General features: G+C 36.9%; 1 protein-coding gene across 2 annotated transcripts in view; it reads left to right on the top strand.

Annotated features, from left to right (window-relative positions):
- The window catches only part of LOC129777142 (1-phosphatidylinositol 4,5-bisphosphate phosphodiesterase classes I and II), a 339,666-nt gene that overhangs the window by 178,401 nt on the left and 143,746 nt on the right, over positions 1–17,519 (top strand). For both annotated transcript variants that reach the window (XM_055783222.1, XM_055783221.1), the window contains exons 3-4: positions 1,872–2,018; positions 15,155–15,292. In XM_055783222.1, coding sequence (XP_055639197.1) covers positions 1,872–2,018; positions 15,155–15,292 — 285 coding nt within the window. The remainder of the gene's footprint in view (positions 1–1,871; positions 2,019–15,154; positions 15,293–17,519) is intronic.

Genomic DNA, 17,519 nt, shown 5'->3' with positions numbered 1-17,519 from the left:
AAAGCACTCGCCGTACTTCCTTGAGAGAATACGAGAAAATTTGAGTGCTTTATCCAGACGCTGTTATGTCATTACCTTTGTGTGGGTCCCTTCTCATTGCTCAATTCCGGGTAATGAGAGGGCTGACTCATTAGCAAAGGTAGGTGCGATTGAAGGCGATATTTATCAGCGTCAAATCGCCTTCAATGAATTTTACTCTTTAGTCCGTAAAAATACCATCGCTAACTGGCAACGCAAATGGAACGAAGGTGAATTGGGCCGGTGGCTTCACTCGATTATCCCTAAGGTTAGCCTCAAACCATGGTTCAAAAGTCTGGACTTGAGTCGGGACTTTATTCGCACCTTCTCCCGACTCATGTCCAATCACTGTTCGTTAGACGCGCTACTCTTTCGTTTCAATCTGGCCGGCAGCAATATCTGCGTTTGTGGCCGAGGCTACCACGACATCGAACACGTTGTTTGGTCGTGTGAGGTGTATCTTGTTGCCAGATCGAATTTAGAGAACTCCCTTCGGGCTAGAGGAAGGCAGCCCAATGTGCCGGTGAGAGATGTGTTGGCTCGGTTAGACCTTGATTACATGTCCCAAATATATGTTTTCCTTAAATCTATCGATGTTCGTGTGTGATTATCCTTATATCCTTATACCCTCCATTTCTTCCTTTATGAGTAATTGGTCCGCTTGCTATAAACAGGAGAATGAAATGTAAATTCACAATAGATGTACGAATAGATTTAAGAATTGAGTGTGTGTGATTATCAACATTGTAATAATTTCCTTATACCCCATCCTTTTCCTGAGAAAAATATGTCACCCTTCTAATCTCGAGTTCACCGCGAGTAATCGGTTTCCCACATTACTAACCATAGATTTAAGAAAATTGTTCATATATATAGTGTTAAAAATATATTTAAGTTTTCGGCTCCTTTAAACTTATGCAACTGAGCCTGTAAAAATAAACGAATTTAAAAAAAAAAAAAAATAAATATTGATCCAAGATCGCCCAATCCTACTTCCAACCAGGAAATCTTTGACAGGGATGCCAGTACATTTTTTACAGATAATTTTTATTCTGATAAAATCAGAAAAGTACAAAAATCAGGAAAAATCAGGATCATTTCTGAAAAATCAGGCAAAATTGAGTGTTTGTCAGGATATCAGGGACCGTGCCAAAAAAAACCTGAAAAATCAGGAATGTTGGCAGCTCTAGCTGGTGCTGTTTAACGGAAAGATCTCGACGTGAACATTGAACGAAAAGAATATCCAATATTATCACTCAACAACCATACTAATACTCTATATTCATTTTCATTACACATCCAATTAATATCAATTAGTTTGAGAAATGAACTAGTATGCCAAAAACCAAACCAAATTCATATGAATATATAAATTAACCAAAATGAAATGTTTTCCAACCTTCTAGACGGAAATTGAACAACATATTTCTGCCGGAGATTGAGAGAGATGACAAAATTTGACAGCGAAAACTCATTAAGAAGAAATGTTGCTCGACTTTACGCGCATTCATCCTCTGCTTGTTGGAAACGTCGAGCTCAGCGTCCAATAAGCACTGCAAAGCACGGGGCACTGTTTACACTACCCGGCGCTCTCCGTTGACTCATTTCATCTTGTTTTATTGATTTGTATACAATAAATATTTCGCTTGAGCCGATCGTGTGGTACAGTCGATATTTTACATCGTGATTATAAATTTGTAACACAACAAAATATATATATTTATCTCACAACTTTGTTTACGTTATAATTAATTACTTTTGGCAGGGCGGTTGAGGCGGTTCCGCCAACTCCCAACGTTGCGTTCCATATTCATTACATATTTTCTGTGTGTGTTTTTTTTTCTTGCTTCTAGGACTCTTGCAATGGAATTCCAGTGACGGTACGGGTTGACGCCAAAGGGTTCTACTTGTACTGGGTGGATCAGAACCATGAGATGGATCTGCTCGACATTGCCACGATTCGCGATGTTCGCACCGGCCAGTATGCCAAAAAACCTCGCGTAAGTAAAAGCTTCTGTTTGTGATTAATCTTCAGGAGGGATGCTCGTACTTTGTCATTACATAATTTCCGCAGCTGTGCACCATGAATGTTTGAGATTGCTTCCACTTGTTTGGCACACAATCAGGGAAGGTAGAGCAAATGCGCCTTCCCTTCAATGTCGATACGGGTCGATCATGCGTATCGCTGGTTTAATGAAGAATTTTCATCTCGTGCCATGTCCGTTTACCTGCCTTTTCACATCGAAAAATTGCTGCACACAATGGCGTTTTTTACTCTCGTTCGAGATCCGAGGTCTAAACAAATATTTGGAAACATGTTTGCTTTCTGCCAGTTTCAGGAATCGGAACCAACGTTCCAGGAGAGAAAGCATCGCTGTTATTTTTCTTGGGCTGTACGTTTCAATCAACCTTCTCATAACAGATGCGCTTTGGAAGTTGATGTGTGATTTCGCCACAGCTGTGATTCTTTGCCGGTAACTTCAGTGGGAGTTTTTCCCCTTGCTACATTAACATAAACAGAGAGCCCAAGAACAATATGGTGCTGTGATTCGAAGTGGAACCTCCTGAACTTTTATAAAGCGATAGGTAGCGTTATCAATTCTTATAAAATCTAAGAACGAGTATGGTGTAGTTTTATTCCATTGAAAAATATTAGCAAACAGACCCAACATAACCTTTCGAAGAACTCAATGCTCGGAAAAATATTTTTTCAATACATTAGAGGTTCTAATTTGTTATCTGACTTCGGAGTAAGAAGCCGAAATTCATGCGATACGATTTCGTCGTCATGCAATCACCCATGTTTACATATGCTTTATCGCCGGGAGCGATCTGGTTTAAAATAAGGCACCATATACCGGTATACCTGCCGTAGGACGTTTTCCGGAAACATTTTCAATTTGATAAGGAAACTGCCGATCCCCGGATCCACATATCGGATCCTCGGATAAGAAGTTTGTTTTCAGGAAATTGACCCAATTTTTCGTGTTAAACGAGCCCAAAAAAGATGATACATCTTTGAGCGTCACGGTCCTACCAGCCGAATGTATACGATATGGATGTGAATCATATTTCGAGGGGAAGGTGCTTTCAAGTTTATCGTCTTTCGACCGTGTACTTTTTGAATGTGGACGAAAAACATGAAGAAACACAAGAAAAAGGGTTCGAAAATAAACACCTTTCCGAACAGCGATCGCTTCGCTGGACACAAAAGTGACTGGCAGGAAATTGCTTGCTTCGTTTCCATTTCCTGCGCGATACTTCGGAAGGATCCGATAGGAAATATTCATGAATCAGGGTTAGGCCTTTTCTTATGATTGAAGGTGAATATTTCCGATAGGATGGAAAACAAAACGCGTTCTAGCATTGTTTATGAATTAACAATTTGAAAGATGATGACGGTGTTTTATATAAATTTATGATGCCTCACAGGAGGAAGCGTGAACAATACACACTTCTCAAAATTCGTTGAATAAAGTCGAATGAAGGAGTATGGTATATCTGTGAAAAGAATATTTCAAGAAATGTCAGACTTCTATGATTTTATCGAAAAATTTCTTATCACCTAACATAACAAATTACCATGAAATATATAATTGAATTCTCCTTTTTTAAGGAATTCAATCATAGTCACGAAAATGAAACGAAGAAAAAATGGGAAAAAACAACCTCTCAAATATGCTCAGTATAATTTTGATATTTATTGAGCCTTTCCTTAACCTCGTCGAACGTAAATATTTGCTAACATTTGGTACAAAATATTTTTAATACTACTATTCTTTTGATGCATATTAATTACTCACACATTTGACTAGCTATACGCGCAATAAAATTCCGCGAAAAATTTTCTGGCTTATTATTTAAACCTAAAAATTGAAAAAATCTCTATTTAAGGCGTTGAAACATCTCCCGCGAACACCTTAAATTTCTTCAAACAAACAAACCTTGTAGGTAAGAACATATATAGCAAATAAGCGTATTTTTCCTCGTCGATGTGTAATGTCAATACCCAAACAATACTTGGGTAGTGTTCATTTTGGTTTTTTTCATGTTTGAAAAAGTTTTTATTAAAATGGATATTGTTACGCGTATAATGATAATGACTATGTGCTGACGAGTAGAGTCATTATGGGAAATAGTAGTTGCTGTCGGAAGAAATCACTATACAGTATCCAACATCATAAACAAGTGGACATATATAAGATTCATAACAGTTGTAACGGTAGAAAGAATACTGAACCATTTTTTATTGATACTTTCTATGTTTAATAGCAAACTGTTGAAGAAAATATTAGTTAGACATACCAACAATAACACGAAAAACTCGACATTCTCTGGTTTTTTCTTGTTTCTGATGTTCATAAATGTACATAAAACTTCTCATTAATATAATCGTCCCTTATGAAATATCAATCGATCGATCACCTTTTTTCTTTCGTTTATCCTACATGATGGAGACGTCAATAATTAGACAACAACCTTCCTAATGAAATTTCTATCAACGTTCAACGCTTTAAACCAGGCTGTAGTCAAAACTTTAGGGATCTTCCAAATAATCTCCTCTTTTCTGATTCTAATAAGTGCTCAACCAGAGCCCGAAATCTGTGAGTGATTTTCGTGTACGATACAAAAAAAATCTAGCTCACCTGTAGCGTAAGACAAACCACGTTGAACTCAAACATCGATGCATTCATACGTGATACATGGGAAAGAGAGAGTTTTGGGGGAAGTCACTTCAAAATGCAATGAAGACAATTTGCTGTGAAGAATAGAATGAGATAGTCGAGTCGAAGAGGGGGAAAGCGATTAAACGCCCGCCCGACTGACTGTTTAGTCGTTATGGTGGAAAAACTTTCCAACTGAATACGGGTATAGTCAGTCAGATAGTCAGCTGACTATCCTATGACTATGCCGAGCCCTGTGCTCAACATCGGCAAATGTAGAATAATTCTTGATATGCATCGACTCACCTTGTCCGTCACGAAAAAACATGTGAAAACGTAAGTAAACCAAACCCTGGAATTGAGACGGATAGAAGACTTCACTTTGATGAACGGCTCAGCCGCCTATCGGTCACCTAAGTGAATCAGTTCTTTTGAACTGTTCTTTCCCTCTTTTGTTCTGCGGTTTCAATACCTATATCAAGAACAATATTGAATGTTAGCAGGAACCCCACAAACATAGGTAGTCCGTCCAACTCGACTGGCCATCGTCATCACCACCTCAGGTTGCAGTCAAACGTTGTGGGTATAAAAACATTGGTCATTTACTTTGAATACTTGAAATCTCCAAAAAATAGACTACTTTTTAAAACAGCGCCATATTTTTGCTTGAATTTTTACAAAAAAATTATAGTTTCTTACTCAGAAACTATAAGCCCTACAAAATTGTCAAGGAAAGGAAGGAAATTTAGTTTTCGCCTAAAAAAACATAAATAAAATTGTACTGAAAAAATATTTTAAAAATTAAAGCATATTCTTTCTCAAAACCGTTGTTTCTTTAATTCTCAAAAAAATATATGAATAGCCCATAAAATAACCTACAAATCATCCATACATTTCCCTTTTCCGCTTCATATTTCTTCTGAGCAAATCCACATGAAATCGTCCTAAAATAACAGATTTTTTAAACATGTATTTTGGATTCGAATGAAGGTTTGTATTCCGTTTGGGTTGGAGGAAATATGAGTTTTCTACAGCAATTGGGAATATTTTGACTTAAGTGTAACTTTTCAATGAGGCGTATCGATTTCAGTAAGAGAAATCTTTGATAATTTCTATCTCAAGTAGTATGAGCCTCTATAACTCTTAGAAAGAGTTATAGACTATTTACGTTTAAACGTGAAAAAAATATACTGAGAAAAAAATAGTCCCCTTTTTTATTTACGAAAAAAAAACTTTAGTTATCAATATCTAAAATATATTTTCTTAAATTTCTTTTTATTTTTCTCATACAAAAAAAAGTCATGAATAAAATTCAAAAAATGGGTCCAAGATAGTAAAACTAATTTTGACGAACTTTGTGGAGCATCGAATTTTCGAAATTTATTGTATGTTAGCTATCAACTTTAGCCACAAATTATGAATCATGATGTGATTAAAACAAAAAATCTCATTTTCAATCTCCTTATAAATAAAGCCATTCTCGAGATATTTAAAAAAATATTTCCAATTAATTGTCTTTCTATAGTAAATAGAACCTTTCAATATGTTTGTCGTGTTATACCGTCATGTTCATGAAATTTTATGAATTTGCTTATAATTTACAACAACTTTTCCAAATACATCGTTATGGTAAAAATATATGTTTAGGAGTTACGTTGAAAAAGATTTGAAGATCACGTTTAAACATCAATACTCTTTAACTCTTTCTAAATCACACTATTTCGGCACGACACATAGTTTTTAAGATATCAGTTATCAAAGATTTCTCTTACTAAAATCGATACGCCCAATTTCAGAGTTACACTTGAGTCGAAAATTTTCCAATTACTGTGGAAAACTCATTTTTCCTCCAACCCAAACGGAATACAAACTTTCATTCGAATCAAAAATACTCATGTTTCATAATTTGTCAATTTCATTGGGAATTGCTCTTCTCATTTCACTTAATGAAATGTAACTTACCAACATCCCAGACCCACATAAAACCGCGCGTCATGATTGGATTTAAGGGCATGATTGGAAATATACAAGTGTTTAACACTTTCGACGCCCCGTCACCCACATATGGGTTACACTTCCCTCGTTCAAATTGAATAGGATTTTTAGAAGGAATTTGATAGAATATGCACCTAAATGTAACTATAGGATATGAAGAAAAATAATAAAATTATAACCATAATATTATACTGTTTATACTATATTTTTTGTTAATTTATAGTACGGATGGTTTGTACTGCAGGTTATTGCCATCAATTCGTTTTCAATTGAAAACAAACATTGCTAGATCATGTAAAAGTTATCTACAAACTAAGTTTGATCTTCATTTAATAATTTATTCGCAAGTTGGGCCCTGCAAGAAACTCAAAAACGTCGCGTTGGGCGACGAACGTGTTAAGCACTGCTCGTCGAGAAAGGAATCCCGCGCCCCATGTGGAGTAACATTACATGGCGACCGTGACAGCACTCTGTTACGGGTCGCCCGCGGTACAATTGTGAAAGTGAACGCGTTGGCAGAGATCAAATGTGTTAAACAGAACTTGTGTTACACAGGGAAGAAATTTTTTCAGCAACATTTTCATGTGAAAAAAGTACAACTAATTCTAATTCTGTTTTAAGTTGAGATGCCCATATAGTGTATTCGGGAAAGTTCTAGATAATGTTGAAATAAGGACTTTTGTCAAAGACGCCAGCTTTGTATTGTATTGTCATTTTTGCATTTTTGCAAGCTCAAATTTTACTCGTAACATTTTTTGTGTTGATATTCTCAGGATTGATTTGAAATGTTTCTAAATAGAAAAAGAATATGTCAATCGAGAGATTTAACACACAAAAATGTTACGAGTAGAACATTAGCAGTAATTTTTCAAAAAACGAAAAAAAATTAAAGGTTATTGTTGGAAGATATATTTCTTCATAGAAGTACCTTTCTTCCAATATTTGGATGACTTGTTGGTTATTGTAAGGATTGATATATTATTATCGGAATTTGAAATGTATTCGGTTTTGAGGAAAATTAATTTTAATTAAAAAAAAAATTTAATTTTTTTCATTTTTTGATTGAAGCCTCAAAATTTCAACAATTTCTGACATTTAATTTTCTGACCTAAATTATTTAGGTTTTACAGTTTTGAGTAAGACATTTCTGTTAGTTTGAGTTTTTTCTTGTTTTCTAGAAACAAAATTCTAACCCGAAAACTATATGATATGAAAAATTAAAAAAAAGTGCAAGAAATAATTTGTATTTTCATTAAATTTGGAAAAAAATGTTCACTTAAGAAAATTATTTTAAAACTAATGATTTATGTTTCTTAAAAATGCATTTTTGTTGAAACAAAAATTGAATAGCCCATAACAATCAAGTCACCCATACTTCGGAGGCAGGGCATTTGTGTCATGTTTTCTTCAAAAAATTACTACTTATGTACAATTCATAACATTTTTATGTGTAAATCTTCGCGATTGACATTTTCTGCAAGCTTTTTTATATATAGATGTTTCTATCAAGAATTTCCGAACAAAAATGTTAAACATTAGTTTTCCATGCAAAAATGCCTTATATTTCAAATACTACAAAACAGCTTTACCCGGCGGGCTCTTCTGGTTGGCCTATCTGGTATTACTTTATTTTAAATTACTTTGTATGTGTCACAGAAACGGAAACCTAATAAATTATTACCTTTCTTTTTGACGGAGGACTACGTCTTTCCGTAAGGGCGCTAAACCAGAAAACCTGGCACGTTTCATGACATACAAATAGCAAATGCAGCTCCACCCGTTCTCAATTTAATGAGTATAAACAAGCTATTCGCGTATAAACACAACATTCACGATTCATTAGTCATCCAGCTAGCGATCACACGGCAGCGAGGTTTTCCAAATGACCTTTCTCAAGGCTCAGAGTTTGGCTTAGTTTTCCAAATTGGCCTTTTACAATGGTAGGGCGAGAAAACTGAGATTTTTTTTCTAAATGCTGATGTCAGACACAGCTGTTTTGTCTTTGCGATACAAAGGAAAAATGGAAAATAGATTTCACAAACAGTGGTGCAATTTTGTTCGGTGGGGAGTACGCGTCGATTTTCAAGCCATCTGGTAGAGAGTGCTTCTTCGAGCCTGTTTAGAACATCCAACAGTTTCTACCTAAGGGTTATTTTAAAAATGTCGATGCATTCTAAAATAATATGCGAAGTAATCGAAAGCGAATTAATTTTCATATTTTTTGCTAGAGAGGAGCTTCATTCACCTCTAGCCTTAAAAAGGCAAATTAAACTAAAGTAATGAAAATTAAACCAAAGACTCGGCATTGAGAAAGACCACAGCCATCTGAGCGCTAGTGGGATGACTGATAAATCATAAATGAATTATTAGCGACTTTTTCCGATCGATCAATTAATTTTCGTGAATTCGAGCACTGTTACCGGGTTAAAAGTGGCATCAAAGTGTAGCGCACTTCAAGCCGAATGTGCAAAAGGTATATTGCAGCGGTGAGAACTGAATTCCTCGGTGGAAAACTGAAGACGAAAATTTGTACCGCGACGATTGCAGTCGATGCCGCCATCTCACCACACTTCCGATTGGATTCTGGTTTTCTTTTTATTTATCCTTTTTGTTTATTGTAGGCTCATTTGCATTTTAGCTGTAGCAGAGCCGAATTTTAATCGTGTACATGTCACATGTTTATCATATCCATAATTAGCACATTACACTGTTGCCATTTTGCGGCGTTAGAGTATTCCCTTCTATACCATTGCATATAGTACACATTTACACAGTAGCCATTCATGCGTAAGAGTTTTCCTTCTGTTCTTCCATTATCCAGTAAGACCGGACAGCGGAGACAGTTGATTGGTCATTGTTGAGTTATTTATAGAACAGCAGCCCGATGTTTCTTGCAAAGCAGAGTAGTTGTATGGACGAATCGATCTTATTTCAACCGTGGATCGATCTCCATCCCTGATGAATGCTGCGTGGACGTAGTTATTCTGTAACAACAAAAAGATGGTCAGTGAGGGCCCTGAGTTTTGAACTCACGATCGATCGCTTACTAAGCGAACGCGCAACCAATGTGGCTACGGAGACTCCCTATTCTGGTTTTCTGTTGCAGTTCGTAGTGTTCTTTGGGGTGCTGTTTTTGGAAACGTTGGAAATGTTATTATGCAAATAGATACTGAAAAACTGCTTGAATATTCAGTTTACGGTTTCAGTGTCGCTCTAGACATCAGCGGCACATGGTCGTTTCGGGTGTTAGCTCGAAATGTGCACAAGTTGACGGTTTAATGCTTCGTGTAGCGTTCATGCCCTTGACTCGGTGAAGAATCGTCATTAATTTATCGGCTCTTGTCAGTGCTACCAAACTTTTGTTATAAACGGTTCATCATTCTTGAATTTCTATAATGTTTTTGTTTCTCACCGGATATGATTTCGTAGTCCTACGTTAACAAAGCAGCCACCCTTATTTATTTATTTTGTCTCACGGCCAGCTGCACCGTGACTAACAAGTATTTGTGGCCTCTCTGAAAAAACAGTTGAGGTATCGCTGTTATAAAAGATAGAAAAAAACTAAAAAGAAACACTATATCGCTATCTGAACAATAAAAAAACTAGGTTTAGTTGTTATTTATTCAAAGAAAACATGAAAAAGTTGTTAAAAAAAATGTTTCGCTGTAAACTTGCATGGCTACCAATGTATGGATGACTTGTTGATTATTTCATGGGCTATTCATATAATTTTGTTGAAATTAAAAAAAAAGTTTCTGAGAAAGATTTATTTAATTTTTTTTTCTCAGTGTATGTTTTCAAAAGTTTATTTTTATATTTATTAATGAATATTCGAAAAAAAATCTATATTTTCTTCTTTGATCCACATTTTTAGGTCCTATAGTTGTTGAGTTAGAAATTTTTGTAAAAGTTAAGGAAAAAAAATTGGCCCTTTTCAAAATGTAATGTAGTTTATTTGAGATATAAGTATGCAACGTAGCTTAAATGACCAATGTCTTTATACCCACAACGTTTCATTGCAATCTGAGATGGAGCTGCTAATGACTAGTTCAGTCGGCACAAAATTCGTTATGTATGTGTAAAAATGAGGGGTAAAGACCAGGATATGATCTTGCTGCTTTGTGTCATTGTAAACAAACAATGCTTCAATTTATATTCTAGTGTGTACGTATTGGTGACTACCATACACTGCATGATTTTCATATGTGTGTCTGTAAGCGCTGAGCGTAAACGAATGTTTATGTATTTTTAAAGTGTCAAGTTTCTATAAGACCAGTTACATTTTCTGTCGTTTTAGTTGTTTTTATCAATAAATTTGGAAAATGGCGAAGCGAAAAGTGCTTACGGAGAAAGAAGAAAGACAAATCGATGCATTTCATCAAGAAAATATTGGTATCAGATAAATTACTCGTCGGATTGGGCGATCCTATCAAGTAGTGCTCAATTATTTGACGAATCCTCAAGGATACGGTAAGAAAGAAAGAGCTCCACGTAGATCGAAGCTCTCTGACCGGGATGAGCGGAAAATATTTAGACCAGCTTCAAATGCCACAAAACCGCTTATGCAAATAAAGTAATCTTTGAATTTGAATGTTTGTCGGGTGACAATTCGTCAAGTTTTGGTAAAAAGTCCTCACATAGAGAGGGTTTGAAGGTTAAAGCTCCTTATCTTACACCATCTCACATCGGAAGACGTCTGAGTTTTGCCAAAGCTCACATGAACCGACTGTGGGACATGGTATGCTGTGACAAAGAATGTTTCCAAAAGAATATATTTTGCTATATACCATAACGAAAAGTTCTTCAATGTATAGGTTATATTCACTGACGAAATGTGGAGGCGATCTGGCGTAGTGGTAACATCCATACCTCTCACGCAGAGATCACGAGTTCAATTCTAACTCCCGACATTCTTCCAAAAATGGAAGTAAAAGTGACGAACCAGCCGAAATGTGTTAAAAGTCACTATAATAGAGACAACAACAAAAATTCACTGACGAAAAAAAGTTAAATTTGGATGGTCCTGATGGTTCCAACGGGTACTGGCGTGATTTACGGAAGAAGGAACAGTATTTTTCAACCAGGAATTTCGGTGGAGACTCGTGCCTGGTTTGGGCGGGATTCTGTGCAACTGGAAATCTCAAGATAGCTTTCACATCATTCAAGGATTACATAAATATTCTAGAATCCTCCCTCCAACCGTTTTTGTGTGGATTTCGTCATAAAAAATTCACATTCCAGCAAAACAATGCTACTATTCATACCAGCAAGGAAACTAAGCAATGTATTAAGAACCAAGAACATAATTTTTTTACTGGCCGGCTCCCTCTCCAGACTTGAATCCTGTTGAAAATCTCAGGGGCATCCTTGTACTCAGAATCTACACTGAGGGAAAGCGGTACACCACGATTGAAGAGCTCAAAGTCGCAATTTTGGAAACATGGAAAAATATCGAGAATCCGTTCAGCAGAATTGGGTAAATAGTATTCCAACACGGATTTTCAAGATTATTAACCGAAATGGCAATTATTGACATTTAAATCGGCCGATCGTTTTGAATTTTTCATTGATAATACTTGTGAATTTTGAAATGGTCTTATAGAAACCAGACAGCTGGAATTATCATATTTAAGCACAATAAATGAACAAACAACTATTTTAAACGAAGCTGACGTTAAATATACTTTATTCTAAGCATGCAACAATATATGAATGTATTTAACTGTTTGTGTTGCAACGAAATAGAATCAGGGTGGTCTTATAGAAGTTGGACAGAGTGTACCAAAATTGAGATATCGTCTAGGCCAGTTTGGATAAGATAATTTAAAGATGCACGCGCTTAAAGTTTTTGGTCAAGGCCTAACTAAATTGATAGAGACCGCCTCGCCAGGATGGCTATAATTCGGTACCTACATAATGAGAATTTCAAGTTATGTCGTTGTAACAAATGATGGGCTCGGGACATAATGAAGTCAGCTGCCTTTTTTTTAAATTTCGCGTATTTTTACAGCTACGTAGGTCAAAAAACGGCCCGAATCGAATGACATAGAGGGAAATCTGTTTGGAGCACTCCTAGCGGAGCTACGAGTTACTTTGCAGTTGTTTCCTTCAACGTTGCGGTGCAGAAAGGAGTCAGCTGCGTGCATTTTTGGCTATGGTGTGCTTCCACTACTACTGCTGTCCGTGATGACAAAAGTGATGTGACTGATGATGCCAAAGATCCAGATTCGTAGTTTATATATAGTTCAGCATTTTCGCTTCATATTAAGTTAGCTACTACATTTTTCCGTTCTTCAGTTGGCCAAACATCATGTACTTACTTAGTTTATTTTAATACCTTTCTTGGTGTCTTATTGTTATAAAACGTTTAGGAAGTAACTTGCATGGAGTAGAAAAGCTGAAATTTTCGTTGGAAAAAAAGTGTCAAAAAGAGTCAGCTGCACATTGTGGGCTGAGCAACCAACCACATTCAAAATGGTGAATTTTCTGGTAGAAATGTTATTACTACAATAAAATACTACCACTAGAAATTTTAAAAAATCCAGCTGACTCCATTTTGCCGCAAGCCCCTTAATTCGAATTCGATCAAATGGCCTCGATATTAGCAGATTAGACTATGAACCTCGATTCGATTTTCGAATCCCAGTACTCCCCGATAGGTAAATGTGGACTATCGTGTCAAATTATCAGCCAATTAACTATTATGTTCAATCCGGAGACCTATAATGATGGAAACAATCCGCAAATTTGTCAGAAGTCGTACTGCCGCCGGTTGACCTTTGGCATACTTAGGTACCCATCCACAGCGGATCTTGTTACAATGTGTCCCTTTCATTTTGGGTTGGTAAATACAACAATTCCACGGGAAGACCACCTTGATGGAATGTGTTTCCAAGTGGAAGTAATCCTCTTATATCTCTGTTCCACCGTTGAAATTGCTGGAATTTAATGATCTCTCGCCATGCTCCTCACAGCCGCCCAAATCCTTACTTGGTGAGTGGTTGCAAGGTAGAGGGGGAAGAGGGTGGGCGGTAAGCTGTTAAATTTAATTGGATTCTACAGCCTGCCATATATACCAACAACAACAAACTGTCGCACTTAAAAACTTAAAAAGGTGTGTTGGAAATGATTTGCTATCTCTAGCATAATCCGGGTGATCTATTTCAACTTGGCAACTTGCTGTTACGTCGGATGAATGCTTATTATCAGTTTATCTGCTCCGGGGGCATTTACTGAAAAAACGGGATCTGAAAAGGAAACACAAAAGTCTTTCTGATAAGCTTACGTACACGTGGCATGCTGGCGTGATTGCTTTTCCAGACTCTTTGCAATAATTAATTTTATGTTGTGCAGCGATTTCTGTGATGGCTTCATCGCTGGCCTTCGTCGAGATTCGTGCAGGGCTTCCGAAAAGAATGATGTTTGTTTGTTTTTTTTTCATTGGGTGGATCGAGCACTTATCTTCGCCTGCTCTCACTGCTCGGATATATTTGGAGATTATCCTTCAAAAATCCCTCGTGAAAGTGCTGACAGCTTGTTTAATTGATTTGTAATTCGGTTTCTCCCTAATTCCTCTCAAGTGCTGTTGGTTTATGTGCGTGTCGCTGTAAGCTTATCCATATTACCTGTTATTTTCTCAACATGATACGGAATTTATTACCCATTATTACCCGTAATAATTATTATATTTATTTTTATCACAAACAACAATCAAAAGTCGTAATTCTAAAACCTTGATTACCACACTATTGCGCGATATTCATCATCGAAAACTATTTCACACCCCAACCCAAATCGTGAGAGAATGTGTTTCATAAATGATTATCATCAGCGTTACAAGTTTCCCTTGAGGGAATCATTTGTTATGTAGCCATAAATTATGGTGAACAATTCCCGATTTCTTTCGCTCCCCGTCGATTATGCGCGAAGGCGCGATAAATCGTTCCCTCGCACTTTGGCATTATTTTTCGTCGAACATTTGTATACCTGAAGGAATAGACCACCGTTAATACTTCCCCCCCTCTATTCATTCGCCCCTTGCCAAATGCGGTAATGCAAAACATTAAGTGTATGATATGGTACTTTATCGTCAGATTTGATCCCATTCGTTTGGGGGAAGATTATTATCAACACGAAGAAAAATCCTTACCATCAATCTTCCCGTCGATCCGTGATTTCAATCTGGTGATGACAAGGTTTCAACTCTCCCCAAAGTTGATCAAAGCGAGTCGAACGATGGCGGGATGACGGCGTGGTTTTTGGGGTTATAATAATCATCATCAGCGAAGCATTCAAAACGCGAAATTGTCATATTCATTGAATGGTTTCATTTTACAATGAAAAATCGAAAAAGCAGCATCGATTCGATGTGATGTTCCGTCGCAAATAAACGCTCTGTTGTTTTACGTGCCTATGATGATGATCTTTTTCCGTTCCTCTGTTTTATTATCAATCTTCCCTTCCTTCTATCCCACCAGGACATGAAGTTGCGACAGCTCGTCACGATGGGTTCACTGGATACGCTCGAGGAGAAGACCGTCACCGTGTGCTACGGGGTAGACTTTGTCAACGTGAACTTCATCAACTTTTGCTGCACTAGGAAGGATATTGCAAGGGTGAGTATTGGTGATAATGATTTGAACTTATGACCGGGCTAACCTGGCCGGAAGGCCGGGGGATGGGAGCGTTTCCGTTCGAGGTAATAGTTGATAAAATGTTCGAGGCGAGTTTCTACTTGTCAGGCGCCCTTTTTATTGCTCGGAAAATTTTAGCTGGTTGTGTTAACTTTTACAGAGACAGGACAAGTTTTGACAATCATTCATTTGAGATATACTTTTGTTTTTGTTTTCTTGTTGTTTGAAAGTTAACTTCATCCGCCTCTCTATATGGAGGGTGATTTTTGAAACGGGTTGGTTGGTTTTCAATTTAGAGAAAAAATATATTTTTGAAATTTCTGTCAAAAAAAGTGTACTGAAAAACCTAACAGCAAAACAATCACCTGTTACTTTCTACTCGACTTGACTTCCGTTATATGAGAATACAACTTTGTTATGAAAAACTGGTTACAAATTAATCATTCAAAATATTGCACATCGCTCGCTACAGCTATCCACAAATTATGTCTTAAATTGTTCTAAACTGATGATCAGTCAGATCATCGAACGGAACATTTATTTATAGGGAGGCGCAAAATCGGGAACATGACGGGTCGGATGGATTGTTCCCACGCAAACATTTCCACTGAGCAAGCCTTTATAAAACAGAGAAGCAAAACAATATTCAAATAAACTTTCAGCATTAGGCTTAACACATACTGTTCATTTCCCGGTGTTTAAAGCGACACTGAAATACTGAATTCATTGAATATGCAAGTAGTTTTTCAGTATATCTTAGCAAAATCACAAAAACATCATTCTCAAAGAAATAATATACAATTTATACTAGGCTGCCGCATTCGCAGAACGGCAACAGAAAATCCAAACTGAATAGGTTGTGTGATGGCGGTGGAGACCATCGCATCCACAGGGGAACGAATTTTCATCCTCAGTTTTCAATCGAAGAATGCAGTTCTCATCGCTGGAAATTACTTTTTCACCCACGGCTTTCATTGTGCACTTCGACGTCACTTTTAACTCGAAAACAACGCATGTATTCGCAAAAAAATATGACCAATCGGAATCAATCATCAATTGGCCCTAGCGATAGCAGAGCGGGAGCAGCGAAGCGGGAACAACGAAGCGGTAACAGCGAAGCCAGGTAAGTAACCCTACTTTCAGCTTTCGGCGGATACCAAGGCGACAATTGTTGGAGATAATAGCACTACGCGGTAACGTTGTGGTAAGTAATTTCACTTCATTAACTTTTCTAATTCACTTTATTAAAATTTATTCCAAAAAAATTAAAGGCTGACGTTCTTCAGCCGTCAGAGAGGTAAAGAAGATCGATGCGTCGTCTCGAAGGCCTTTATATCCTAGTTCAACGGAAGCGTTATGGTCTCCATGACGTTTAATATGGCCTCCGTCAGACTTGTCATTTGACATGTTTATCGATTTCGATGAACAAGGGATTGTATTCGATGTGCGGGGAAAGCTTACTTACAGGTGTTGCAGGTATCTTCTCCGGGCATCGAACAGGCCCTGAAACACAAAAAAATAAAAAATAAAAATCAATCCGTGTTTTATTATTCCGGATATCACTTTGGAATACTTCGACATTTTTGGAATAACTCTTTAGTTTCTAGTCTCTAAACGCTTTAACTTGCAATTCCACAGCGAAACTGGCTGGCAGAAAAATCGCGCAGGGATGGGGCTTGCGACGGAATGTTTCGCTTCCCTTCAGGAACACTGTTCAGTTCATGTTCATGTAGTTCGTGTATTCTATTATATCAAGCAAAACCGTTGCATTTGAAATTAACATTTAGAAAGAATGTTATCTGCTCGCTAGCTAGCTAAGACTGAGAGTGAGACCAATATTTATATGGTGGTTTTTAATAATTTCCTTGATAGAACGATATGGACGAATGAAAGCTACGATTGTTTTCGAAGTCATTTTAACTGAATATGTTTATATAAACATTCAAGATAATTTCTTAGCCGTTTACGACATCGGTTTCAGGCAAGCTCCGGCTTAGAGGATATGATTCGCAAGTCAAGATGTGCTGCAAAATTAAAGAGGAAGAGGGTTTATCTGAAATGTTAAAGAGAAAGGATGATCACAAGAGTTTGAATGAATTCTGCACTCTCTCATTATTTAAGTAGTATTCAGCTGCTACTAGTATTTTATTCGAAGATAAACGTTTGCAACATGAATTGTTGTCGATTTCACAAATGTGCACAAGCGTAT

This window comes from Toxorhynchites rutilus, chromosome 3 (assembly GCF_029784135.1).
Source record: "Toxorhynchites rutilus septentrionalis strain SRP chromosome 3, ASM2978413v1, whole genome shotgun sequence".
Lineage (NCBI taxonomy): Eukaryota > Metazoa > Arthropoda > Insecta > Diptera > Culicidae > Toxorhynchites > Toxorhynchites rutilus.
Note: the sequence above shows the minus strand (reverse complement) of the source record. Positions and strands in the feature narration are given on the sequence as shown.